The sequence below is a fragment of the Diabrotica undecimpunctata genome, chromosome 6, assembly GCF_040954645.1.
Source record: "Diabrotica undecimpunctata isolate CICGRU chromosome 6, icDiaUnde3, whole genome shotgun sequence".
In the NCBI taxonomy this organism is placed as follows: domain Eukaryota; kingdom Metazoa; phylum Arthropoda; class Insecta; order Coleoptera; family Chrysomelidae; genus Diabrotica; species Diabrotica undecimpunctata.
Window position 1 is genome coordinate 134,099,071 of NC_092808.1, and position 27,688 is coordinate 134,126,758.

Here is a 27,688-nt window from a genome sequence, read left to right on the forward strand (position 1 = left end):
ATGTCCTTCGAAGAAATGGTCTTGAAAAACTTACCATCCAGGGAAAAGTAGAAGGCAAAAGAAATAGAGGTAGATCTCCCACACGATACACGGACCATATTGTTGCTACCATTGGCGCTCCATTATCAGAATGTGCTAGAATGGCAGAAGATAGAAAAACGTGGAGGAACATTGGGAAATTTAGCTAATAGCTTCATGATATCACGATACCTGCATCATGTTAACGACTAAGAAGAAGAAGATGACAGAACCGTACATTTTTTTTATACATCCTTGTCAAAATTTTCCAATTTTATTAAAGTTGTATACTCGAGTACGACTATTTTCTACTTTAAAATATTAAATCATATAAACATATAAATCATAATTTTAAAAATTAATTTAATAAAAAAAATTTTATATTATATTATATATATCCTGTCACATCACAGAAAGTGATGATTCACTGCGTCTGTGTTTTTTCCATCTCCGGCTTTGGCGGCACCTGAGCAGCAGGATCAGAATCTGCCGAAGTTGGAACATAAGCTGGATCGTTTATGGAATCTGTAGAACTGAATTCCTTATCTGACGAGTCGCAGCTATCTTCTGAAAACATTTATTTACTTACAGACTGGTCTAACTTAAACTTATTGTTAAAAAACTTACCGTAACTTTCTGCAGATTGTTTTGCATAAACTGCAGTCATAATTCTCTTTGTGCGATCACTAATATACATGATGTATAATTTTTAAGAAAAATCACTGATATAGGTATTTAATAAGGCTATAAAACAAAAGAATAACTAAACAAACTACTAAATCACGTGTACGTCTTTGAGGTTAGGTTTGAACGACAGCGACGCTGTAAATATCAGTGTCTGCAGAATTAATAAAAGGAAAATGTTGCCACTAAAAAAATGGTAGGATTGAAAAAATGACGACTCCATTTCTCCTAAAAATTTATAAACATTAGAAATTCTAAAAACAAAAAAAAATTGAAAATCCATTCATCTATTCAGTTTCTGGTTGGCACTCAACCTGTTAAAACGCATTTTGATTTTTGTCGATATGATGCCCTTATAAAAGATAAGGCGTACACATTCTTGGTAAATCGATGTTTTCCGTTTTCTTCTTCGTAGGGTATCTTTGTTGGGGTCTCAAAATTGACATTCTCAGCAAAATTCAGCTTGTTTGTATGATTTTTAGAGGTTCAGTAGCATTTTCGCGTCTAACGACTGGACTATATCAGAAATTCCTGTCTTGGAAGTGCCGGCTCCTAAATGGCAAACAAAAATTGGGTACCAACATGGTAATTTTTATTTTTGCAACAAGTCCATCCATTTTGAATCCGTTTGCCTCGCATCAAAAGGCATTGATTCTATTTGCCGTCTTTTTTCCATTTGATCCTTCGCCTGACAAATGAAGTAACTTGAAGTGTACAGGTCAATATATAAAATATCGCATAAAAGTTTTTAACTTTATGAGTATGCCTCTTGAGCTAATTTATTATTTCGTCGGTAATAAATATGTGCTTTATTTTCAGGTGACCCATCAATCAACGGGCCAAGTAATGGTTCTCAAAATGAACACACGGCATTCGAATCGTCGCAACATGCTCAAAGAGATCCAACTGATGAACCGTCTGTCACACCCAAATATCTTGAGACTAATGGGAGTGTGCGTCCTCAAAGCGCAACTTCACGCTCTCACGGAATACATCGACGGTGGTTCATTGCATCAGCATATCCACAACAGATCGGTGGAAATAGAGCAGGAGACGAGGATAGAAATAGCTAAAGACATCGCATGTGGGATGGAGTACTTGCATTTGAAAGGAGTTATGCACAGGGACTTGACGAGCAAGGTAAGTTTAACGATTTTTTGTGGTATGTTTTCTAATCAGACAAGAAGAAATTTACAAATAGACACATTTTCTTGTGATATCAATTTAGTGCTTTGATTACACCATTAAACTAGAGGTTTTTATAATATATTTCCAGTTAAACATTAATTAATTACAGGGAGGAGATATATCAAGACGAATTCGTCACCTTGGGAAATAAAGAATGTAAATAAGAAACTACTGGTTCCCTCTGTGTGTGTGTGTGTGTTTTTATATGTAGAAAAATACATTTACGTATCATCAGGACTAAATACTGTTTGGTATGTTGGACTCGTATGTTACAATTCCAACTAAAACCCATCCCCTTCTTATGCCGTTCACATTGTCGAAGTCATTGCTTCTCTCCTTCTAACCGTCTCTATTTTGAGCTGGCTTCCTTTTAATACGACGAAGATCCTGGAGAACTTCTACCGCGAATGTGGTAATTGCATGCCAAGCTGCTTTAGATGAAAGCGTTTTTCCTACTATGGTCTCTGGTCGAATTTTCTGTTTGATAACTGTGTCAGACAAATCGGGCCCGGAAAATTACAGAGGAATTAATTTATTAAACACAACACTAAAATTAACAACCAAAGTGATAACTATTAAACTGATTGAAATTATAACACTAGCAGAAGAACAACAAGGTTTTAGGGCGGAAAGATCATGCACCGACGCTATATTTATAATGAGGCAAGTTCAACAGAAATCATTAGAATAACAAACCGGCAAATATATGTTTCGTGGACATTAAGAAGGCATTGTACCGGGTCAAATTAAAGGACGTTATTCACTTATTGTACGCAAGGGAAATACCTTTAGGAATAATCCAAACGATCCAAAATATCTACCAAAACAACACAATAAACGTAAAAGTGGAAGAAAAACTAACTGACCATATGGAAGCTGGCAATGGGATAATACAGAGAGATGCCTTAAGTCCTCTATTGTTCAACCTGATTATGGATGAAATAATAAAAAAGTAAGAACTAAAAAGGGATACCACATGGAAGAAAAACAACTTAAAATAATCTGCTATGCAGACGACGTAATACTACTCTCTCAAAGTGAAGATGATTTACAACGTATGCTGCACCAATTCAATATAACCGCCAGAAAATTTAACATGTTAATTTCCGCAAAGAAGACAAAATTCATGGTTATAATAGCAAATTTACTAAGATGTAAATTGGAGCTTGAAGGTCAAATAATAGAACAAGTGATGGAGTTTAAATATCTAGTAGGCATCACATTATCTAGCTACGGAAAGCTCGATACTGAAGTGGAAGATCAAGTGAAGGGAGCAAACAAAGCCTCAGATTAGATACTCTGTCCGCCTGAATGAAACAATATGGAGAAATAAAAATATTCGGAAAGAAATGAAAGGCAGAATTTACAAAACAGTAATCAGACCAATAATAACATACGTGGTAGAAACACTACCTAACACAGAGAGGACAAAAGGGATGTTAGAAATAGCAGAGATGAAAACATTTAAAAAAATTGATGGTAAAACGCTATGGAACAGAGCTAGAACTACCGATATACGACTTAGATGCAAGGTGGAGAACATCAAGGACTGGGTAAGAAACAGAAGAGTAGAATGGAACGATCATATAAGCCGAATGACAACAAATAGAGTAGTAAAGACGGCAAGAGATAGTTCCCCAATAGGTAGACGATCAGTTTTCATGGAAGACCATGAAAACAATGGAACGACAACTTACTGGAGGCACATTGAAAAACAGGATAACTATGTCCAAAGTATTGCGTAGCAAGTTAGAACCAGGAAACACAAAGGACCCGTGCTCCGCGTCTTAACTGGCCCCGGAACAGGACGGGCACTCTGGAGAATCGTTGTGTGTGTGTGGGTGTGAGAGAGAGAGAGAGAAAAGATGGCTTGAAGCAGGTCCTTTAGCCATATATTTTTATTTCGTATTTTGTATCAATTCTCATCTCATGGAAACTTAATAAATACTCTCTACTAATTGGAAAACACACTTGTTCGTTTGTAATATATATCTTACTTCTAGAATACGATCAAGAAGAATTTGGAGACCTTCAATATTTCCTGACAGAATTACTGTATCGTCTGCGTATCTAATTACATTAAGTAGTTCCCCATTGATTTTTATTCCATGTGGCTGTCTCTCAAGTGCCTTTTTAAATAACTGTTTCGAGTAAACAGTGAACAATGTCGTGGACAAAACGCAACCTTTTATGACTCCTCGTTGTATGTAGATTTCGTCTGTGTAGTTGTCTCCAATTTTTACGATAGCAGTTTGATTCCAGTACAGATTTTAGTCCACGGAGCATGCAAATACATTGTTTCTTTAAGCACGGCATTTTTGTAATAGGATATTTAGCGCAAAAAGTGCCTCCCTAGTTTTCGTGGCATTTCTAAAACCAAATTGGGTATCTTCAAAATCTTCTTTGCATTTGCGGCTAATTCTGTTGTGAAGTATTCTTAGGAAAATGTTAAGACTGGCTCAATGGGCTAATTAATCGATATTCTGAGCATTTTTTAGCATTGTGTTTTTTAGGTATTGCGACAAAGATCAACTTAAACCAGTCTGTGGGAAAATAAACTTACTATGAACTGATTTTCTTTATTTTTGTCTGTTGCTCCCATGATCATATATTTGGTTTTGTTTTCATTTGTATTCAAACCGTAGTTCAATGCTTTTTCGGTAATATTCTTCGCTACCCTCGTTAATTTTTTACGCTCTTTGCTAGAATTGTTAATTCATCTGCGAAGGCCATACATTAGTGCTCGTTTTAAAAATTTTGCCTCAGGATATGCCATCATTTCAGTATAATTTTTATTACTGCTATTAATACTATTCAGTTATTTGTCTATCTAGGAATCAGATATCTGATACATTTAGAAGAAGTGCAGCGCTCAGAAACTGAATTTAAATTGTCAAGTTTTGAGAAAAAGATAGTCCCTTCTAAAGCCGAGACTTATGGCGCCTGGAGTACCACAATCTTGCTAGTTTACGTGCCGTTGAATAGGGCAGAATTGGCGTTCTACGGTCAGCGTGGTGAGTCCCGTCATTTGGTGGTAAATCAACACGATTCAAAGGAGCACAGAAGCTGGTGCGCAAAACTAAAACCTTGATACACACCAACACACCGTGGGAATGGCCAGACCATTTCGACGCGCCAACCGTGTTGGGCGAAGACTGGCACTCCACGCTTCGTTGGATCCCGACTTTCTATTGTAGGTATAGTAATTACCAACTAGGAAGAATCAACGCCGCGTATTTGAAATTTTTCCTAATATTGCCGAGATCTTGTTGATGGTGATACGTTTCATACCAGCTATAGTTTATAAGTAGAGTACTTACAAAAAATGTTGAGGTATTTATCATATTTTTTAAGAGAAATGATTCAGAAGAAATGATAAACGTTGAAATTGGTATCAAATAAACACTTCCGTCATTATACTGTTAAATAGAAAACTACAATATAAACAAAAAGGAATATACAGTATACTCCCTCTATAACGAACACTGTTATTACGAGGTTTCGCTTATAACGAGATACATTAGATGTCCCGTGAAATTTCTATTGAACTATAACCGTCTATAGCGAGGCAAACTTGGTTATAACGAGAAAAAATAAGATGCAAAAACGTGTTTTTTACGTTTTTAGTCCGGTCGTGGCTATAAATAAATACCTTTTCAAACAGCCCCCCAATTAACTTAACTGCAGCCCGCAATAAACTTCTTTACAATGAATAAATACAACTGTTTCACATCTTTAGAAAATATATGATAGAATGATACTGGACCATTTAAAGCAGTTAAAAATAACAGAGTTCTTAAAATTGCAGAAGCAATAGTTTATGTTATCCTTGAAAATACGATTTATACATTATGTAGTTGGAAAAAAATATAAGTACAGCTTTTTTGTTTTAACGTATATCATTGATAATAAAAGTAAACAACTCTTTTATGTTTTAATATATTTCATTGACAATAAAAGTAAATAACTTTTTTTCAAAAACGCCATTCAAACAATATTTATTAGCATCTTATATTGCTCCGAATGGCTTCACTATAGGAAGTTAATGGTTTAGAAAACTACAGATTCATATGTATACACAGTATTATGATTGTCTGATATAACGAGATCGGCTTATAACGAGGTAATTAGTCTGTCATTTCAGTTCTCGTTATAGAGGGAGTCTACTGTATTATGCAATATTAAAAAATATTGAGTTTTCAGATTTGTTCAAGCAGCTACAATTTTCGAACATCTTTAAAGGAATTTGAAAATTGTTGATTAAAAACGTTGGGAAAACAAATACAGTTAAAAGAAATAAACTAAAATACTGGCATATTTCAAATTTTAGTGTATATTTTTATAGTTGTATATAAAGATTTCTGCGAATTCGTTGTTTTCGATCAGTAAATCGAACAATAACTATTGTTTTTACGAGCATTTATTGGATCAACGAATTGCCGTGACTAATGTAAAATCAATGGTATTTTTATATCTGGTTTAACGAACACAAATTGTTAAAGGTGAAATATATACAATACGTAGTGGGATTTAAATCATATATTAACGTTGAAAAAAATAACCTAACTTAAGTCTTAACCCATTCAGTGCCAGAGGCTTTTTGACAGATTGGGTCACAGGGCCCAATTATTGGATCCCAGGGTAATACACTCTCCTCAAAGGACGAGTATGTCTTACCCGTTTGGGTATCTCTTCCCCTCTGTCCAAATTGAATTTGTTTGTGTATTGGTTGTTTGGTTGTTTGATGCTGCATTTTTCTTGTATATTTGATTGTTGTTAAGTATCTATGGTCTTTAACGGTAAACCAATGTCCACAAACATTGCCATTTAGTTCTATGAGGTGCATACACGAACGCCTGTCGGGCGGTTTCGGCCTTTTAGCCAAAACCGGTTGAACGTCTCTAGAGAAGTAACCGGGTAAACGTCTCTAGAGAGGTGCCGGAATGGAATGTGTTAACTGAGCTGCCACCGTGCTTCGAAGGTCACGTAAAGCCGTCGGTCGGGCTACGTAAGTGGTCGTTAAGTAATGTTTGGAGCGCTGGCGCGACCTGAAAACCTTAACACTAGGCCATAACGAGCTTTACTTTTTTTTGTAGAATAACTCGATTTCCTTTAAGATCATTTCTGTTTGTGACAATATTTTGCTTCTTTTAGGCGCTGCCAGTTGCTTAAGGGAGATACCAAAATGCATGCAAAAGAATCAATCTTGCCATAATTTTGAGTAGAATCCAAAAGTTCTATTACAACACAGGATGTCTTAAACGTATTTTTCTCTTCCTTAAAGGAAAAAAAATTATCAAAATTTTTATATAATAAACATATAAATAAACAAATTGTTTGTCGTATCTTCTTATTTAAGTGCCATCTCCGCGACGAAGGTTGGCAATCATCATGACTATTCTGACCTTCGAGACAGCTACTCTGAACAATTGCCTTGAGCTGCAACCAAACCACTCTCTCAGGTTCTTCAACCAGGAAAGCTTATTCTGAAGAAATAGTCTTCGACTATTTCTTCAGATTAAGCATTAAACAATAACGGCGACAGTATGCAACCTTGCCTGATCCCTCTCCTTATCTCCACTTCTTCTGACACTTCTCTTCCAATTTTCACATTGGATCGTTGGCTGTAGTATAAATTTGATATCAATGTTACATCCTCACATCCAGATTCTTGTTTTTGAGTACTTCTATAAGTCGGTCATGTTTTGTCTTATCGAATGCCTTGTTGTAGACTATAAAGCATACATAAAGATCTCGATTAACATCCAAACATCTTTGGGTCAGCACGTTAAAAGAAAATAGTGCATCTCTTGTACCCACTCCATTCCGAAATTCAAACTGGGAATCACTAATATCCGTCTCCAGCGTGTATTCTATTATGGATGATTTTTAGCAGGGTTTTTAAGGTATGTGACCGTTCGATAATCACCACATTCTTTGGCTCGTTTGTCGTATGGTAACATTTTAAAGCGGCACCTGAGTATAGTTAGGGAAGCCAATGCACATATGGATAAGGGCAAAGATAATAATGGTAAGTTAAACTAACAATATAGAAATAGGTTCGAAAGCACTTCGAGAAATTATTAATGAAGAAAATAAAAATGTTTTAAATCAAATTTAAATGAAAAAAAAATAACATTCATCCATGTTTCGCAAACTTAATAATTTATAATAATATAGTTTTTCGTTTTTTTTTTTCTTACCATTAGTTGACAAACAAAATAAAAGCTGTATTGAAACCGAAATATTTTATCTAAATTTATCATTTTTCAATTAACCTTGCGTTCATTAGCCGCCTTATCCATTATCAACGTCTACAAGTCGCTACCTTTTCTAGTTTTCACCTTCAAAAATAACCTTACCATAATTCTAAACAACGTAAAACGGTGCTAGAGGTAATTAAACGGTGTCACTTAAACAAATTTACAATTAGATACATTTTTGCAAACATTTATAAATTATACTATCAAATTTTATCTCTACAAATTAGTTTAGTTTACATACCCTAAAATATTTCATTGTGGCATTAAGCTTAGATTAGATTATGTTTAGGACGTTTATGCTTCATCGCTTTTCTAATTAGTAAATTTATTTGTGTTATTGTAATTTTATTACAATTATATACAGTATAATATAGAATTCCGACCCTTTAGGAACTATATTATATCTGATAACTACATGTTGATTACTAATGCTCCTATAGCAAATGAGGAACGGGAAACAGCCTTTGGGAGTCATATTTTTGAACGTTTTGACAGCTTCACATACTTTGGCTCGCTAGTGACTACCACCAACACAAAAGACGAATAAGTTAAAATTAAAGAAGACTGCTGGAAGTAAGCTTATCGGTCTGTAGTTTTGTGCCGTCCTTTTCTGGCTTCGGAATCATGATAACGTGGGCTTCCTTCCATCGGTTTGGAAAGATCCTCTATCTGAGTATCGCATTTGTTATGTTGCTATTATGAAATGCTCTTTGATTCTCTGAGAAAGGGTTCTCATTGTTCTATATACATAAGTTCTGTTACAATCACCATAAGACAGTTTTTAAATACCACTTTTATTTAATTTTTCAATTTTGTCTTTGGTTTTGCTGAAGATGAACTTGATGTGTTTGGTTTTGAAAGTAAGTAACATTTAAATTAGTTACTTATACAAGTTATTCTACTGTAGCATAGGTCTGAATTACTGTATTACTGCATTTCGATTATACTTCATTATATTAAGTAAATCATCAAAGATCAAATTAAAGAGTGCCAGTACATATCTCAGAAAATACTTTTAGTAAAAATTAGGGCGAACAGCAAAATTATTAACATAATAGGCATATATGCACCAGAAGACTGCAAACCTGACAGCGATAAAGAATTCTATGATGAGCTACAAACATTAGTGGAAAGAGAAGTGAAGCAAAATGAATTACTTATATTATTGGGAGATTTCAATGCCAGAATAGGAGACGAAGTAATACCAGGAATAAAACAAGGGTTTAATGAAAAAAATATCAATAAAAACGGAAAAAGAATGGTGGAATTCTGCACAAGAAACGAACTAAGGATAACCAACACATGTTTTGATCATAAAATTCAACACAAATACACGTTTGAAAATACAAGAGGACATAGATCAATGATAGATTATGTGGTCACAGAAATATTCACCATAAACAGATAGTGGATGTGAGAAGTTTGACGTCACCCAATGTGGGAAGCGATCACTATTTGGTACTTTGTAAAATTAGATTCAATGAAAGATAGAAAGAGAAGCTTAAACAAACCAATGCAGAGGAAATAATAAAAATAGAAAATTTAAGAGATGACTCCATAAAATCATTATATCAAAAAAGGCTAGAACAGAAAATACAAATGGAGAATATCGAAAATGAAAGCAATGTAGAGACTAGCTGGAGAAAACTTAAGAAAAATATTCTGGATGCTGCCCGAGAAGCCCTTGGAACGAAAATAATAAACAAAAAGTGGTCAACGAAAACACCATGGTTTACACTAGAGGTTAAACAAAAATGTCACCAAAAAAAGAAAGCTTTCCTAAAATATAAGTCAGAAAAAACGAATGAATCATATGAAGAATATAAAAGAATAAGAACTGAAACTCATCAATTGGTAAGAAAAACAAAAACAGATTACTGGGAAAGATTCACAAAAGGACTAGAGATGGATTTCTATGGACAACAGAAACAAGTATGGCGCTTCATAAGATAACAAAGAAGCGAAATGAAAGAACTAGTTGAAATAGAACACATACAAGAGGATACATGGGTGGCCTTCCTGACAGAAATGTTTAAAAAACAAAACGAAGAACCTTTACCAGAAACGCCAAATACAATTACTGAGGAAAAGACCGAAATCTCCCAAAACGATGTGAAAGAAGGAATCAACAAATTAAAAAACAGAAAGTCACCAGGAGAAGATCAAATACCAAATGAACTCTTAAAATATGGAGGTGATCACCTTGTACAACAACTGCAACTTCTTATTAATAAAATAATCACCACGAACAGAATACCAGATGAATGGAGGAGTGCGATCATGGTGATGTTCTTCAAAAAAGGAGATAAGAAAGACCCCAATAATTATCGAGCAATCAATCTATTAAATACAACACACAAATTGACAACAAGAATAATAGCGACAAAAATAAACGAACGAATATCTCTGCAAGAGGAACAGCAAGGATTTCGGACAGGAAGATCATGCACGGATGCAGTTTTTGTAATAAGACAAATAAAAGAAAAGTCGTTGGAATACAACAAACCAGCATATATGTGTCTGATAGATTTGAAGAAAGCGTTTGATAGAGTGAGAATTCGGGACGCGATACATTTATTATATGAAAAGGAAATATCACTGGATTTAGTAAAAACCATTGAGAATATATATAAAGATAACATAGCTATGGTAAGATGTAAAGGAAAACTATCGCAACTTATCAAATATGAAACTGGCATTAGACAAGGAGATTCGCTGAGCCCATTAATATTTAATCTGATAATGGATGAAATCATAAAGAAAGTTAAAAAAAGAAGACGATATAAAATGGGAGAAAAGGAAATAAGGATAATATGCTACGCCGACGACGCCATAATAACAGCCGAAAATGAAGATGACCTACAAAGATTAATTAAAGAATTCGAAGATACGGCACTCATAGTGATATCAGCGGAACCGAGACGATGTAAACTAGTCGTAAATAACAAAATAATAGAACAAGTGATGGAAACTGAATACTTGGGAATAAAGCTGTCAAGCTACGGAAAAGTGGAAGAAGAAGTACAACAACAAGTGAACATGGCAAACAGAGCAGCAGGATGTCTCAACAACACAATCTGGAGAAACAAATACCTCACAACGGAAACGAAAACCAGGATATATAAATCAACAATAAGACCGATAATGACGTGCACAGCGGAAACAAGAGCAGATACGGCGAAAACACAAAGACTACTGGAAACAACAGAAATGAAAGTCTTACGTAAAATAACAAACCAAACTCTAAGAGACAGAGTAAGAAGTGAGGAAGTACGAGCGAGATGTGGTGTAGAGGAAATAAACGCGTGGACCAAAAGAAGAAAAGTGGAATGGAATCGACACATCGAAAGAATGACAGCAAATAGAATAGTACGAATAGCAAGAGACAAATCGCCAAATGGAAGAAGATCATTGGGACGACCGAGGAAAAGATGGTCAGACAACGTCAATTGAGGCTAAAAACCGAAGTAAAACAGGCATTAAGCCTATTTATAAAGTAGGAAGAAGAAGAAGAAGAAGTAAATCATTTGTTCACCATCTGCATATAAAAGGCAGCGGTAACATATGGAAATACTTTACTTGTGAAAACATCATTGATATAGAAACATTTATCGTAAATTTATTAATACTCTTGTTAAAAAATAGAAAATAATATTTATTGTTTTCTATATAAAATAATTTTCCCTCAAGTAAATCAAGACAGTCGGAACATCTTAGTATTCAAAAAGATTAAATTGGTCACCTTCGCCTTACATTCAAATCATTTTGGCATACTAATGTACACTTTTGTATTTTATAAACAATATAAATTTACTATTTCAAATGTGCATACATATTTGTTAAAATACTTTTCGTTTAATTTACCAATGCTGGCATTGAATCAAATATTCTACAGGGTTTCAAGAGAAAATGTTCTAAATTTAAAACACGTGGAGGTCGGAAGTAGTCGTAAGTTAAAAATAATATTTTTTTATGAGTAAAACCTTAAAAACCCTTCTTAATATTCCTAATATAAGTTTGGCAGTAACTAACAGTAGATATGCGTAGGTATCTAAAGTGGAGACGTAATCATTTAGGAAGTAATAGACCCAACAGTGGAACACAATTAAAAAAAGCGTTTTCTGGTGTGAAATAAAGGGTGGTGGAAATTATAATAATGTATATATATATATATATATATATATATATATATATATATATATATATATATATATATATATGTATATATATATATATATGTATATATATATATATATATATATATATATATATATATATATATATATATATATATATATATTGTATCAATATATTTTTCCTGACTACTCGAAATCCTGTACATGCTATTATTAATATTTCAAAGAGCAGCAACTGGAAGCGTAAACAACGTTCACTTGTTCACACTCTGTGCAGATCATTTGTCCATCGCATAGGTGATCTTCTTCCGGGCACGGAACGATTGCTCCGATGTTACCTGCTGTAATCCAGTCCCGATAAAGGGGCATTAAGCTCTATGGGCACGATTGCGCCGGCAGCAGATTTAACCCTTACAGCACGATAATTATTAGGTAAAGTGTGTTTCACGAAAAATGGTTGAGTGCTTAATGGTTACCTGAGTTGATCCTATTGTGTGTACAAGAGTCTCCCAATAAACTACCGAAGTACACAGGGTCGCACTTCAGAAAGTTTGTTATTTAATATATTTCATTGGTAGCTGTGTAATACACTGTCGGTAACTGATATAACTCCCATCTTCTTCTAAAGAGGGAGAAGGCAGGTTAACCGCTCTATCCGTCGCTTGGAGTGACCTCAGAGAGTAAGGCTCTCTGTCGGGAGGCCATTATTACCTAGCTAGGGATTAAATGCCTTTTTCAAAGAATAACACAGTAATTAAAGTTTATTAATCAAAATGCACAATAATTATAATAGGTAGAAATGATATAATATAACTTATGCTAAGAATCTGAAAGAGACGTATAATTATCTCCTGATCCGGAAATCGGGAGAATAATTATACTAATTAGTCTTAAACTAAGAATCTGGAAGGTAATACACGTTAGTTATTAATAATAAACTAAATATAAACAAAATTTAAATTAGTAAGTATGGAGAATGTCACTTGTCAAAAGTACTTGGAGTGGGAAGGAGTTGAGCTAGAGACTCGGGATAAGGACAGGAATGTCGGTTGTTATGCCAATCGGGATAATCAACAAAAAATGGGGAAGAAGTACACTGTAAAAATAATTATAAGCAAAAATTCAAATTATTTTTCAAACAAATTTTCTAAGTCAATTGGACCTGTAGAAAATAATTAAATGGTGACAAATAGGCATAAATAATGTATATCAATTCAAAGTAACTGTAAATAAAATAAACAACAAATATTAAGGTCATAAAATAACAATTGAAATTTTTAACAGTGTAGCAGAAAAATAAATATCATAAATTCAAAGATAGAAAAAGTATAAGTTATTTTTAATAGTGTACCTGAAAGAGAAAAAGAGAAAAGAAATAGCATACAAGTTATATATATATATATATATATATATATATATATATATATATATATATATATATATATATATATATATATATATATATATATATATATCAGAGAGTTTATATTCAAAGTTTAAATATATAAGTATCAAAGTATATACATCAAAGTCAAAATTCAAATACCAAAGTTTTGCAGTGTACCTGAAAAGGGAAAGGGAAGTAAAGCACAGTTTATATACATTTATTTGCAAGTATCAATATAGCAATATATATGTACCTGAAAGAGAAAAATAAAACAACACAGGAAGTCTTTATTTAATCTCAATCTTTGCAAAAAAAGGATATATGCACCGTCCGGTGGCAAAGTCCCGTAAAGTAGGGACTTAGCAAACCTGTAAGAGAAATTTTCCTACATGACCTGTAAGCTTGTCGAAATAATCAGATTTTAGACTAAGTCTAAAAACACAGATTAATTCGGCGAAAAATGGCGACGCTCTTAAGGAAATTTATCAGCAAATTTGACCAAGTCAAAAAGCACAAATAAATACCTCAAAAATGGCCGCCGTGGTTTGCAGACAAACCGTGGTTAAAGATGGGAACGTTAGGTTCCGGGTTTATAGGTGAGCTGAAAGAAAACAAGAAACTCTAGGAACTGAATCGACCAGAGGATCTTAACTTGCCTCGAGGGCTGGATCTGCGGACCAAACCTGACCAGATCTGATTTCCTGGCCGTCGTGCACTTCTTTTATGCAGAAAAAAGTAGGTCAATCGTAACGGTCGTTTTGGACCTTTTTACGATTGACCGGTACGACGACCAATGCCCAATTTTCGGAATTATCATTGGCTGCAGCTCAGGTGCCTTTCGACCAACGATAATACAGAAAATGAGCAACAGACTCCTGAATTATGATTGGCTGCAACTGCTGTTGCCGTTTGACCAATCACAATTCAGCAGGCTGGGCGACAACACGATTATAAAAATTTATTAAATTATTTCATATGGTATTTTCAGGTTGTTCAAGTGAATATACTTGATAATTGAACAATTTTTAACATGAAGAAAGTAGTTTTTTTGTTCTACGTGAATAATTGTAGTATATGGATCTAAGTTCAGAAAGGTACTTTCCTTCACACTTTTTACAGGCTTAGGACTGTCAGCAAAAAACTGGCGTGTTTAAAAGTTTTTGCTCTTCTTAATCGGATATCGTTAAAAATGTACAGTAATAATAGTTCTATTTACAGTATATACATACAAACGAATACATAATGTACAAAAAATAGATGAATTGAAAAAAAAAAATATAAAAATATATACAAGTTAATATTTACAAAAAAAATACCCAAAATAACCAAAATATATTTACGAATTCCTAAATACCTAATTTTGTTTCGCTGTCGCTATCCTCTTCAAGATTAATAACAATTGGTTTAATTATGTGATTCAAAGTAACATATGAATTTTCTACGTTCATTACATGGCGTACTGAATTTTTCCAACTTTCTGGGGAGATATCATAAACACATTTCCTTATTAATTCGACTACACTACCACTTAAAGTCGGAGAAACATTTTGTGACCTAACATTTGACTTTAGTTGGTGCCACATATGCTCTATGGGATTCAATAAACAATAGTAGGGCGGAAGCCGTAACACTGTATGTCCCATGTCCTCGGCCAATGCGTCACAAACATATACTTTTTTAATAGAAAATGATTTTAACACTTCTAACAGTTCATTTTTTAAATAACTTTCTTCAAAATATATATCGTATGCATTGTCCATTACTATCACACTATTTTGAGTAAGGTTAGATATAAGACAATTCTTAAACCATTGCTCAAAAAGCTCTGCCGTTGTATCCTCATGGTAGTCCACGCAGGAGTCTTTAATGTTCTTTCTGATAATAACGTTACAGAGGAAGTGAAGAGGCGAATATTTATTGCAAATAAATGTTACCATGGCTTAATTAGACACCTAAGATCAGATAACGTCGCAAGAAAGACAAAATGCCAAATATATAAAACCCTAATAAGGCCGGTACTCACATATGGCTCAGAAACCTGGACACTCACTAAAAGAGAGGAAACGTTGTTAGCCACCTTCGAAAGAAAAATCTTGCGACACATATATAAGGGCACAAAAGAAAACGGAATATGGCGAAGACGATACAACTCTGAACTATACAAAATATACCAGGATCCGGATATTATAACATTCATTAAAATAGGACGGCTGCGTTGGATAGGACATGTTGAAAGAATGGAAGAAGGCGAAATACCAAACAAAATATTCAAACAGATGCCAGTAGGAAAAAGAACAAGAGGAAGACCGAAACTGAAATACTTAGAACAAATAGAAAATGATATAACAACCTTAAAAATAAAAAACTGGAGAAAAAAAGCACGAAACAGATCAGAATGGAGAAGAATCCTGGAACAGGCCAAGACCCAAAAAGGGTTGTCGAGCTAGTGATGATGATGATGACGCCACTTTTGTAAATGATGGGACTCATTGTGTAAATTTTTCGTCTTATTAAGTCCTTATCACTTTCGTCAATACATTTGGTAGAACCGGCATCCTTACGCTTCCTTCTTGACTTGATGGGATTTGATGTAATTCTTTTCACTGTGGTTAGAGGTATTTTCGTTAAATCAGATATTTCACTGGCAGCAGTATTAGCAGTAAGTCCTCTTGTAAGTAAAGAACTATATATTGTTTTTACGATTTCTCTAGCGTCAGCAGATAAATGCTTTTTCTTTGCTGGAACACTAGAAGAAGCACCATCAATGTTTTTCCACGGACGCCACATAATGCTGTTTTATAGGTATAAATAGGTATAACACTGGTAACACTTGTAACACTTTCAACTAAATGAAACAAAATGTATATTTAAAAATTTCTCATCGGTTTTATATACTTTTACAAATTATACAGAATAGAGGGAACCTGTATAATTATTCCAGGAAATACTTAACGATCAACAAATTTATTGTGGTCATTAAAAGATCAACCATTGATAGTGAAACTCACTGTTAAAATGTTTACAACTTTATGAAATAAAATGTATTCTAATCGTTTTTATAATTTTATACGATTTTTTAATCGTTTTTATATTACCAGGAATTTATTATACAAACAAGATAACGACACTCCACAGTAGCTTCAATTTTACCTGAATACTCACCTGCTCAACTAATGTTGACTAATCTGGGGTACTTGCGGTCGGGTTTTATTGCAATCGTTAAGCACTCAACCATTTTTCGTGAGATAAACTTTACTTACTTATAGCTTGAATCTAATTGATTAGGTATACATATCTTAAAAAGTAGTAAAACATGTTTTATACTTAGTAAATATAAGCCCATAAGTGTAAGTATAAATATTATTGAAATTAGTATTATATTTTATTTCCATTTTTAATTAATGCATTACGGTGCGGTGATACAGTCGCACAAGGGAGACCACCTGAGTTAGTTCGGCGCAATCGTCGCCTCCTGAACATATCTCAGGTAAAATCGGCGCAATCGTCCCATACCCCTTCGTCCACCTTCATTCATCGTTATTGTACCATGTGGCCAGCCCCATTCTACTTCAATGTAATAATTCGTTCAAATGATGTCGCATATTTGGGTCCTGCGGCGTATTTTCCAGTTTTTAATTATGCCCTTGACACATAGTGATCATTCATATTTTCAGTTTTCACTAGGCCTCCACACACAAGTTAAAATCTCAAAGTTAAATGTAAATGAATGTCAATTAACATTAAACAACATAATTTAAGATTTTATCATAGTTTAACCCCTAAATCTTACCTCCTAGAATAGTTATAATTAAAACAGTGTCATTGAATACCTTGCCTCCACTAGACCTGTGTCGTTGGTTGCTTTTTATTTTTTAGGAGTGAAAACTACCTATATAGGCAAAACATCATATACTTAATAACTATTTAATTATACAGTGACATTAAATTTAGATTTCTGTAGTTTTAATTATTAACGACATAATTTCTACCCCTATAAAAACCACCCTTTGCAAAGAAATTCGAATATAGTGAAGTCGTTTTACCCTGTCGTATTTCGGATTAACGCCCGAAAAATAATTTATGACTCTAGTTACAGCCACTCTGTTATGCTTTCCCTTTTCTACCTGCTTTGTGGTACCGAACCTCCTACTGGTCGGCTGTAGTACTTGAGGATAAATCAGCGCTACCAAAACAATTTTTTTATAAATCGTGAAAAAACGCAAATTGAATGCTTTGTGATGATAATTTATTGAAAAAACTTTTAAACCCTCGACTTGCCACAAGGTATTAAAATCTCAATCAGAAATATCATTTATGACATGTACAAAGCAAAAGAACATGTTACAAGAAAGACACTTATTCAAAAAATAAAGGACAGAGAACTTTGTGATATGGGTTTGACCAGTTTATCAAAAAAATTAAAAGCTATGGGTTTTAGATACAAAAAAACCAATAATCGTAAAGTGTTGTGCGAGCTGTCCAATGTTGTTGGAAAAAGGTGGAAATTTATAAGAAACTATTTAAAAAACAAGAATTCCGAATTTGCCAGACAATTTGTGTTTCTTGACGAAACATGGATTTTTGCGAAAGGAAATAATACCAAATCATCCTTGCAAGATGATTCTACCAAATGCTATTCGAGTACTAGTGCGAGTAATGGCAAAAGATATATTATATTACATCAGGGGTGGCCAACCTTTTTAAGTCGAGTGCCAATATGAGAACAAAAAAAATTTGGCGTGCCACTAAAATTTTTCGACATACTAACATTAATAATATACGGTACAATATGTATTTCTTATGTAAATTCCACATTTTTCCGTTTAGTCAAGATAGTGGAGGTTTAAAAAATAACGTAATAAGTAAAACATAACAACAGACTTACTTTATTGTTAATAAAAATAAAATAAAAACGTTAAACAAAAAAACTTAAATATTTTCTTATTATCTAAAATTCAAATTATTAAACAGTTACTTATTTAATGTGGTATTTGAACTTGTATTTTTTTAATTAATTCATCTATATTGGGATTAATTTCGGAACTAGCCAACAGAATTAGATTTTTTAAATGCATGTCAGTTAATCGTGACCGATATTTTGATTTTATTATGTTCATAATAGAGAACATTTGCTCACAAACGTACGTTGAACCAAATCTACAACAATATCTTAGAGCTAACTCGTGTAAATTAGGAAAATTGTTTGCTGGTACAAATTTCCAAAATTCAATATAATTGGGATCAGTAACAGTTGAAATAATTTCCCTATATTTGGTTTTTAGTATAGTGTGGTTCTGTAAATCAATAATTTCGATCTGTATTTCAGCTGAGTAACAATTGATATCTTGCAGAGAAATAGAAAAAGGATTTATGAAAAGGTCAACATTCATTTTGTCTTTTTGAAAATCTTCAAACCGGGTATTGAATGGACCTAGCAAAATAGATATAAGGTTTTTAAATTTGTCATAATTTGGAGTTCTACTGACCTTGTTGGCTAATTCCTGCATTAATGTGAAATGTGCCAATCTCTGTTCTCCAAAATCGTTACAAAAAAGCATAAGTTTATTCACAAAAGAAGATATATGACCAACTAGAGTAGGAAAAATACAATTTTTTCCCTGTAATCTTAAATTTAATAAATTTAAATGTCTCATAATATCAGTGAGAAAAGCTAAATCCCAAAGCCAATCTTTATCATTAAGTAACGAGCACTCACTGGGTAGTTCATTGTTTTCTTGCAAATATTTTAAGACGCACTCCTTCAAGTTCCAAAACCTTTCGAGTGCATTTCCTTTGGAGAGCCAGCGCACACTGCAATGGAGAAGTAACTCTCCATCTTGCTCCGTTTCTTCCGCGAACAGTTCTCGAAATTGTCGTCGATTCAATGCCCGAGCTCGTATTTTGTTAATGCAGCGTGTTACAGGGTCAACAACAGATGACATGTTTAGGTCCTTGGCACAAAGAGCTTCCTGGTGAATAATACAATGGTACTTAAAAACTTTTCTTCCCAAATAGTTTTCCAGTAATGTAACACACCCCTTTAGTCTACCAACCATGCAAGGAGCTCCATCTGTACAAACACTATCTAATTTTGACAATTCAACTTTGTTGACTTCGATTACGTTTTTAAGCTGTTAAAAAATGTCCTCTCCTGTTGTTGTGACTAGTTGGCGCAAATCCAGAAGCTCTTCGGCATTTTCAAAATTATCATTGGTATAACGGACAAAAATGCTTAACTGCGCATTTTCTGTGTTGTCACAACTTTCATCCAACGCTAAAGAAAAGAATTTGCAGGATTTTAATCCACTTATAATTTGGGAAACAACATCCTGGCCCATATCATCTATACGGCGCATGACTGTATTTCGGGATAATGCAATATTATCGACCATATTTTTGATCTTTACATCTCCCACATTTTTAGCAAATATTGCCAGACTATTTTTAATTATCTCCTCTCCATCAGAGTAGGCTTTTTTCTTCCGTGCTAACAGCAGAGAAAGTTCATATGATGTTTTAACCATAGTTTCCATTTCATCACTTCTCTTCTGAAACAGTGACTGTTGGCTGGCTAGGGTTTTCTTTTTTTTTCAATAAAGTCGGCTCGCAAATGTGAATAGGATATTTGTTGCTGAAGTCCTTATGCAGTTGTTTATAATGTCGTTCCAGGTTAAATTTTTTCGGAACTGCTACAGACAATCTACATATCAAACAAACAGGCTTTGAAGTATTACGATTAGTAAATAAAAATTGTTCTTCCCAAGCAGGTTTAAAATCGCGAATTGCAATATCATCTTCGTATTTTCGTTTTGAAGTCGAAGGCTTACTCGTGGACATATCGAACAAATACTTTTAAAATTTTAAAGAAACAATGCGCGATGACAAAATGTGCACATACAACGGGGCAGTTTAAAATAAACTAAGCAAGGGTAACGCAGTCCTATTGCACATTACGACAGCTAGGATCACGTGCACCAATCGCAGCAATATCGCTCGCCAGAGGATGCAATGATGCCGCATCTATCGTAACTTCCGTAAACCTACCAAGTTTCTTCTTATTATTTTTTGTTTTTCAAGTTTTAATTTTTTTGAAAGTGTTTTAATCCAAAACGCTACGCGTGCCACTGATAGGACTCAATCGTGCCACAGAGTGGCACGCGTGCCGCGGGTTGGCCATCCCTGTATTACATGCAGGAAATACGGAAGGTTTTATACCCAATGCTAGTCTTATATTTTCTTCAACAAAAAAAACTGATGATTACCACGGAAATATGGACGCCGATATTTTTGAACATTGGTTTGAGGAAAAATTATTAAAAAATCTGGAAAATCCGTCATTAATAGTCTTAGACAATGCTTCGTATCACACCAGAGATGAGGAAAAGTTTTCTACAAGCAGCTGGAAAAAAGAAGACTTAAGAAAGTGGCTGTCGGAGAAAAATATAGAACACGAACATCTAGTTTTAAAAGCTGAATTATTAAATAAGTGCAAAGAACACATTACTGAGAAAAAATTTGTCGTTGACCAAATGGCACTAAAATATGGTCATGAGGTCCTAAGACTACCACCATATCACTGAAGTACAAACCAATTGAATTGGTGTGGGGCATCACTAAAAACTACTATGATAAACATGCATGTAAGACCACCGACGAAGCCAGCGTTTTACAACTCTGGCAAGATGCACTAAACCAAGTCAATGAGGAACAATGGCGGAAATGTATTGAGCATACTGAAAAAAAAAATTTAGAGTCATATGAAATAGAACAAGTTAATGAAGTAAGACCTTTAATTATTCGTAATGATGAAGATTCAGATGAATCGGATAGCGAGTCAGATAGTGATGATACCTGTCCATAGATTAAGACGTAGATAGAAAAATTAACACAAAAGGGTACCAACCACAAAAAAAAAAAAATAAAACAAAAACCGCATGCAGGAGAGAGCCGGAGGCACGCCGCACGACGCTCTTGAATGCAAGCACCAAAAAAATTAGATTAGCAAGTAAGGTAGATTAAGGACATGACTGGACGAATGACTGGGTATTAGACGACGGATGAAAGGATTCGATGCTTGCTCGCTCTCGACTGCACTTGGTGCAGAAAAGGGAAAGCAAGTATCGGCACACACAACCATCATTAGATCGCCGAACAATTGCTTTGACCGGTAGTGATAAAGCCAAATGGGCTAGGCTAACCTACCACTTAAATGTAAATATACGCAAATCTCCCATTGCCTGACGGGGGATACCGCGAAATAGTCGAGACCTGGCTCCAAAGACCAGGGGGCGGAGGAAAGCTGGGGCTGGTTGTACCGCAGGAGGACAATCTACCTCGGTGGGTTTGGGAAGGTGTGTGTGGGAAGTAGGAATAAGTCTTTGTTTTATATAGATATATATTTTTATAGATATATTTATAAAATATATAAAAATAAAAATATACAAAATTTTGAACACCCAGTATTAACATTGGCAAATTTTTTTATGCTTAAATAAAAATAGAGTTTAGTACACGCTGAAAAAGAATTTTTGTTTAATTTACATTATGATATCAATTTACATTATGATATTCAATTATTATAAAACATAATACAAAGTTATTTTATTAAAAAAATCCCTAATGTACATTTTCAATTTGAGAACCGCTGACTACCTGAGGCAAATCTGAACAGACACTTTTATTACTTATGCGACAGGCTAAAACGATCCTACTATAGTTGTCTTTTCTTTTTCATTGAAACTACACTTAAGTGCAAAATAATCGACTCAAAATTATTTTGCGAAAGTACGTCTCCTGTTTCAATCCAAAAAGTGTAAATTTAAAAATATTTAGTGTAAAATCATTAACCTCATTATTGAGTTTTAAAAAAAATTTGTGTGTAGCAAGATAAATAATCCGAATTTTTATTTAAATAATTTCTGATGAATTAAACAACCCTTGAATTTCTAAACATCGTTCGAATAATCATCACCTAAACGAATTATTCTTCTTTCAGAATGTCCTCATAAGACCGTTAGATACCGGAAAACTTCAAGGAATTGTAAGCGATTTCGGCCTATCCACCGACATCCCAGATCCCAAAGAAAAAACCAAGCTACCCATCGTCGGCTCCCCCTACTGGATATCACCTGAAGGTCTCAACGGCAAATATTACGACGAAAGCAGCGACGTCTTCAGCTACGGTATAGTTTTATGCGAATTGATAGCCCGCGTTGAAGCTGATCCAGATTATTTGCCAAGGACCCATAATTTTGGATTGGACTACCTCGCTTTTTCGGACCTATGCGGACCGAATGTTGTACCTGAATTTTTAACATTAGCATTTAGGTGAGATTTTCAACAAACTTACTTTGTCTTGCTTATTTATAAACCTCTCTTTAGTATATTAGTATAACTTGTAGTAAATATTTAGGTAGGAAACTAAATATGATTTAGTAGTAATATTAACATCAATTAGTAGACTGTTTGAAGTAGAGGATACGAATATTTCTATTTTGTGTAGTTGTGCACCTGCTTACTAACTGTTTACCGAGTCCCATAAATGGCAAAAACCAAACCATTTTTTTTTAATGTTGTTAACTCAATATGTGTCGTAACTGTATAGCAGTCCATATCTGGCAAATACGAGCCCCTTTCCATATCAGTTGGCTCAACGTTAGATTGATAAGAAAATTAAATTTTAGAGAACAAAAATAAAAGCGCAGCGTAAATTTTAATAGTTTTAATGCATCGAACATTTTTCAATTTCCTAATATTATAGAAAATATTTTATAACGTAATGAAAACTATTGATTAAACGGAATAATAATAAATTTTAAAAAACGCATACAATATGTAATACTAACAAACAAAAATGTGCAAGTTTACCACTGAATTACAAAAGTCTTTAAGGTATAGTTTTTTCCAAGTTCTGACAAAATTATAATGTAAATGAATCCCATATTTCTTGCAATTTTTCCTTGAATTCGTTGACGGAACTGGCAGGATGTTTTCTCAGAGCTTTTTTCATTTCGCGCCACAAAGTCTCTATCGGGGACATCTCGGGACTGTTAGAAACCCATTCCAGAAGTGGTATGCCATAGTCTTCAATCCATTTTAAACTTTTTTTTGAGGTATAACAACCTGTACCGTCCTGTTGGAAGACAAAATCTTACGCAGTTGTTAAACGGTGTTCCATAATTGGTAAAAGAGATTCTTCTAAAATATTCAAATTTTTGTCCGTGTTTACAATCGACGTTTACAATGACGACATGCTGCCCCAGATCATGACAGATGCAGGAAATTTGACTTTTCTCTTCGGAAAGTCGAGATGGAAAGCTTCATTTTTCCTGCGAATGACGCGACTCCTACTGTCTCCAACACACACTTCAAATCTGGACTCATCACTCCATTGTATTGAATCCCATTGCGACTGAGTCCAATCTTTATGCTCTTTTGACCATCTTAGTCTATTATTCCTTTATTGTAATGTTAAAAGTGGCTTTTCCTTAGCCTAAAATAAAATGAAATTTATTAAAAACCATTCGTACTAATTTTTCCAACCATAAAATTTACTTTGTGAGTACCAAATTTGTGGGCCTCTCGGTGACAATGGTGATTTACAAACGTGTCTTCCAATACCGTCACTCCATAAAACGCTTCTTCTTCTTCTTCACGTGCCATCTCCGCGACGGAGGTTGGCAATCATCATGGCTATTCTGATCTTAGATGCTGCTGCTCTGAATAGTTCAATTGATGTGCATCCGTACCATTCCCTCAAGCTACGCAACCATGAGATTCTTCTTCTTCCTACACTTCTCTTGCCCTGGATTTTCCCTTGTATAATCAATTGAAGTAGGTTGTATCTCTCATTACGCATAACATGCCCCAGGTATTGCAGCTTTCGTGTCTTGATGGTTTCCAATACTTCCATTCTTTTGTTGATTCTTCTCATGACTTCGTTGTTTGTTACATGCTCGGTCCATGATATCTTCAGGATTCTTCTATACACCCACATTTCAAATGCTTCCAACTTTTTAGCAGTCGACGCGTTAAGTGTCCATGCTTCTATCCCATAAAGCAGAGTCGAGAAAATATAGCACCTTGCCAGCCTAACTCTCAAGTCCAATTTTAGTTCTCTTGCACAAAGTACCTTTCTCATTTTATTGAAGTTTGTACGTGCTTTCTCTATTCGAACTTTGATTTCTTTGGAGTAATCGTTTGTGTGATTAATTATTGTGCCAAGATAGTGGTAGTTTTCAACTTGTTCTAAAGCACTACCGTTAATTGTCAGGCTTTCACCATTATTTTGGGTTTTTGATATCCTCATAAATTTGGTTTTCTTGGTGTTTATTGATAATCCATATTCCTCTCCATACTCAACTATCTTGTTCATTAGCTTTTGGAGGTCTCGGAGGTTGTCTGTTATTATGATAGTATCGTCCGCATATCTAATGTTGTTAATTGGTGTTCCATTGACTTTGATTCCTGCTGTTTCTCCCTCAAGAGCTCTTTTCATAATTTCTTCAGAGTATGCATTGAATAGTAGTGGTGACAATACACACCCCTGTCGCACTCCTCTTTTAACTTCGAACTCTTCTGATGTGTGTTCATTAATGCGTACGTGTGCCTGCTGTTTATAATATAGATTTGTTATAATTCGAAGGTCATTGTGTTGTATTTGTTTTGCTTTGAGGATCTCCATTAGCTCTTTGTGGCGGACTTTGTCGAAAGCTTTGTTGTAGTCTATGAAACAGACGTACATATCTTGGTTCACATCCAAGCATCTCTGGATTAGTACGTTGAATGCAAATACAGCTTCACGGGTACCTACGCCATTACGGAATGGCGTATAAAACGCCTAACTCCATATAATTTGCTCGTCGATTCTTCACTATAGTGCGTCTTAATGGCCTTCGATATGCCTCGGTTATTTTACTTTTTCGTACATTTCTAGGTTTTGTGATGACCGAACCTGTAGTTTCGTATCTTCTGACTATATTTCTTACACTATAACGTGACAATTGCAACATATTCGCGATTTCCGAATTGGATTTTCCAGAATTACAAAATCTAATAATGATTGAACAAATTTTCTCATCGACAACTTTACCTCGACCAATTGTACAATCCACAAACGGCAAAAACCTTTACAATACTACAAAATACATTTGACAGTAACTGACAATATTATTGTTTTGTTTTGATGTATTTTACCATAGCTACCTCTGGATTTAACGTAATTGTGAAAAAATCAACGTATGTTGACATAAGTGAATGCATAGCCAGGGTTTAATGAAATTATTTTTATTGTTGAAAAGAAATAAAAAACCATAAGGGTAATGTTATTAATAAATATTAATAAAAATGCCATATAAATTAATATGGGAACTTATAAAAACATGCAGAGTATAATTTGTTTATGGTAATCGACTTAAACTGCAAATTCCATAGGTGGACAACTGATATAGGAAGAGGTTCGTACACATAGTGCAAGCGAGATATACGGCATGGCTCTGACTGAAATAGCCGTTTCATGTTTATTGATGGTATTCCTTTTCTACTAAAGGTAAAGGATTTTTGAACGTTTGAACATCAAGAAATACGAATATACCGTGGAATTCGTTTAATTTTGTTATTCATGTCACTTTTTTAATACCAGCTCATTTTTTCTAAAGCCTCGTTTTACTTATTTGATTCGTGTTCTTCTGTCTGGTGGTCTGATAAGTAACCTCCTTCGGTCATTAAGACGCTGCGATCTAAAAAAACAGTTCCAGAAAGTCCAACCTTTTTTAGGTTGATGTGATTGAAATGATTTTAGCTGAGCATAAATTGAAGGCGCGTGAATTGGCATAGTCAACAAAAATTAGTACAGTATGCACTAGTCATATTTTGAACGAAGTCTTGAATAATCCTGCCGATGGACGCCGCGTTTGCTTACCATTGATCAAAATTCACCAAATGCCATTAAAAAATAATGGATGCTGAAAAGTTCGCTTGGCATTTTATACCGCCCAAATCTCCCTACTTGGAGGAATTAGGGTAGCTGCGGCTAAGTCCTTCAAAAATCATTTAATTCGCTGTGAAGTGGATACTTTGTTAACTTACGTCTAACAATTAGAAACTTACCTTATTGAAATAGAGGCGATATTAAATATCCGTCCTATTTCTCATATGTCGTCTAACCCTAATGACCTTCCCCTTACCGCTGGACATTTTTTGATTAGTGGTCTGATGACAAGCTATCCAGAGACTGACTTTCCGGATATGTCGTCAAATAAATTATCAGCGTAGCAGCATGCCCAGCAATTGAAGCAGCAGTTCTGGAAACGATGGTATAAAAAATATCTTCATCAATTGATCAGCAGCAATAATGTTAGTGCTACTGATACTGAAATAAAGGCCGATGCTTTGGTGTTAATTCTTGAAGACAATTTGCCACCGTTGCATTGGTCAGTTGGACGCATCACATCAGGACTGCATCGTCAAGAGAGTTGCTACTCCGAAAACCAAAACTGGAGAATACAAGCGCTGCGTGAAGAAATTGTGTCCACTTTCGATCAGCTAGATCATCGATGATAAACTACACCCTCAACTTCAGTAGTTCAAGGCGGGCGGCATGTTCTGTCTCCTTATGTTTTAATTAATTTTATTGGTTATTTTTTATATGTGTAATTTTTGACGTTCCTTTGGTAAATTTATTTTCCTAAAATATCTTCAAAGGATTAACATATTAGTGTTATTATTATTAGTTGAAAGTCAACAATTGCAATTGTTATTTTTGTGAATAGCTATAAATTTTACCGAGGGAGAAAGTAATAAGCCGGCTATTGTTTGTGAACAAGTTCTGGTACTTTTGTTGCTTGGGTTTGGAGAAGGGCTTTCATGAAATACAGCCGTGGAAATTATCCAAATTGGAAAGGTATAATTTTAGATGTGAGGGCTGATTTTTACTACCCCTTCTATCGATATTTTGTTATCCATTTTTGTAACGTAGATTGCATTGCAATTGGTAATGATGATAACATCATTAC

At 34.4% G+C, this 27,688-nt stretch overlaps 1 protein-coding gene across 1 annotated transcript in view; it reads left to right on the plus strand.

Moving 5' to 3' along the window:
* Positions 1–27,688, plus strand: part of cdi (serine/threonine kinase) — a 92,695-nt gene that overhangs the window by 46,471 nt on the left and 18,536 nt on the right. The window contains exons 2-3 of the mRNA XM_072535436.1: positions 1,522–1,842; positions 22,672–23,003. Coding sequence (XP_072391537.1) covers positions 1,522–1,842; positions 22,672–23,003 — 653 coding nt within the window. The remainder of the gene's footprint in view (positions 1–1,521; positions 1,843–22,671; positions 23,004–27,688) is intronic.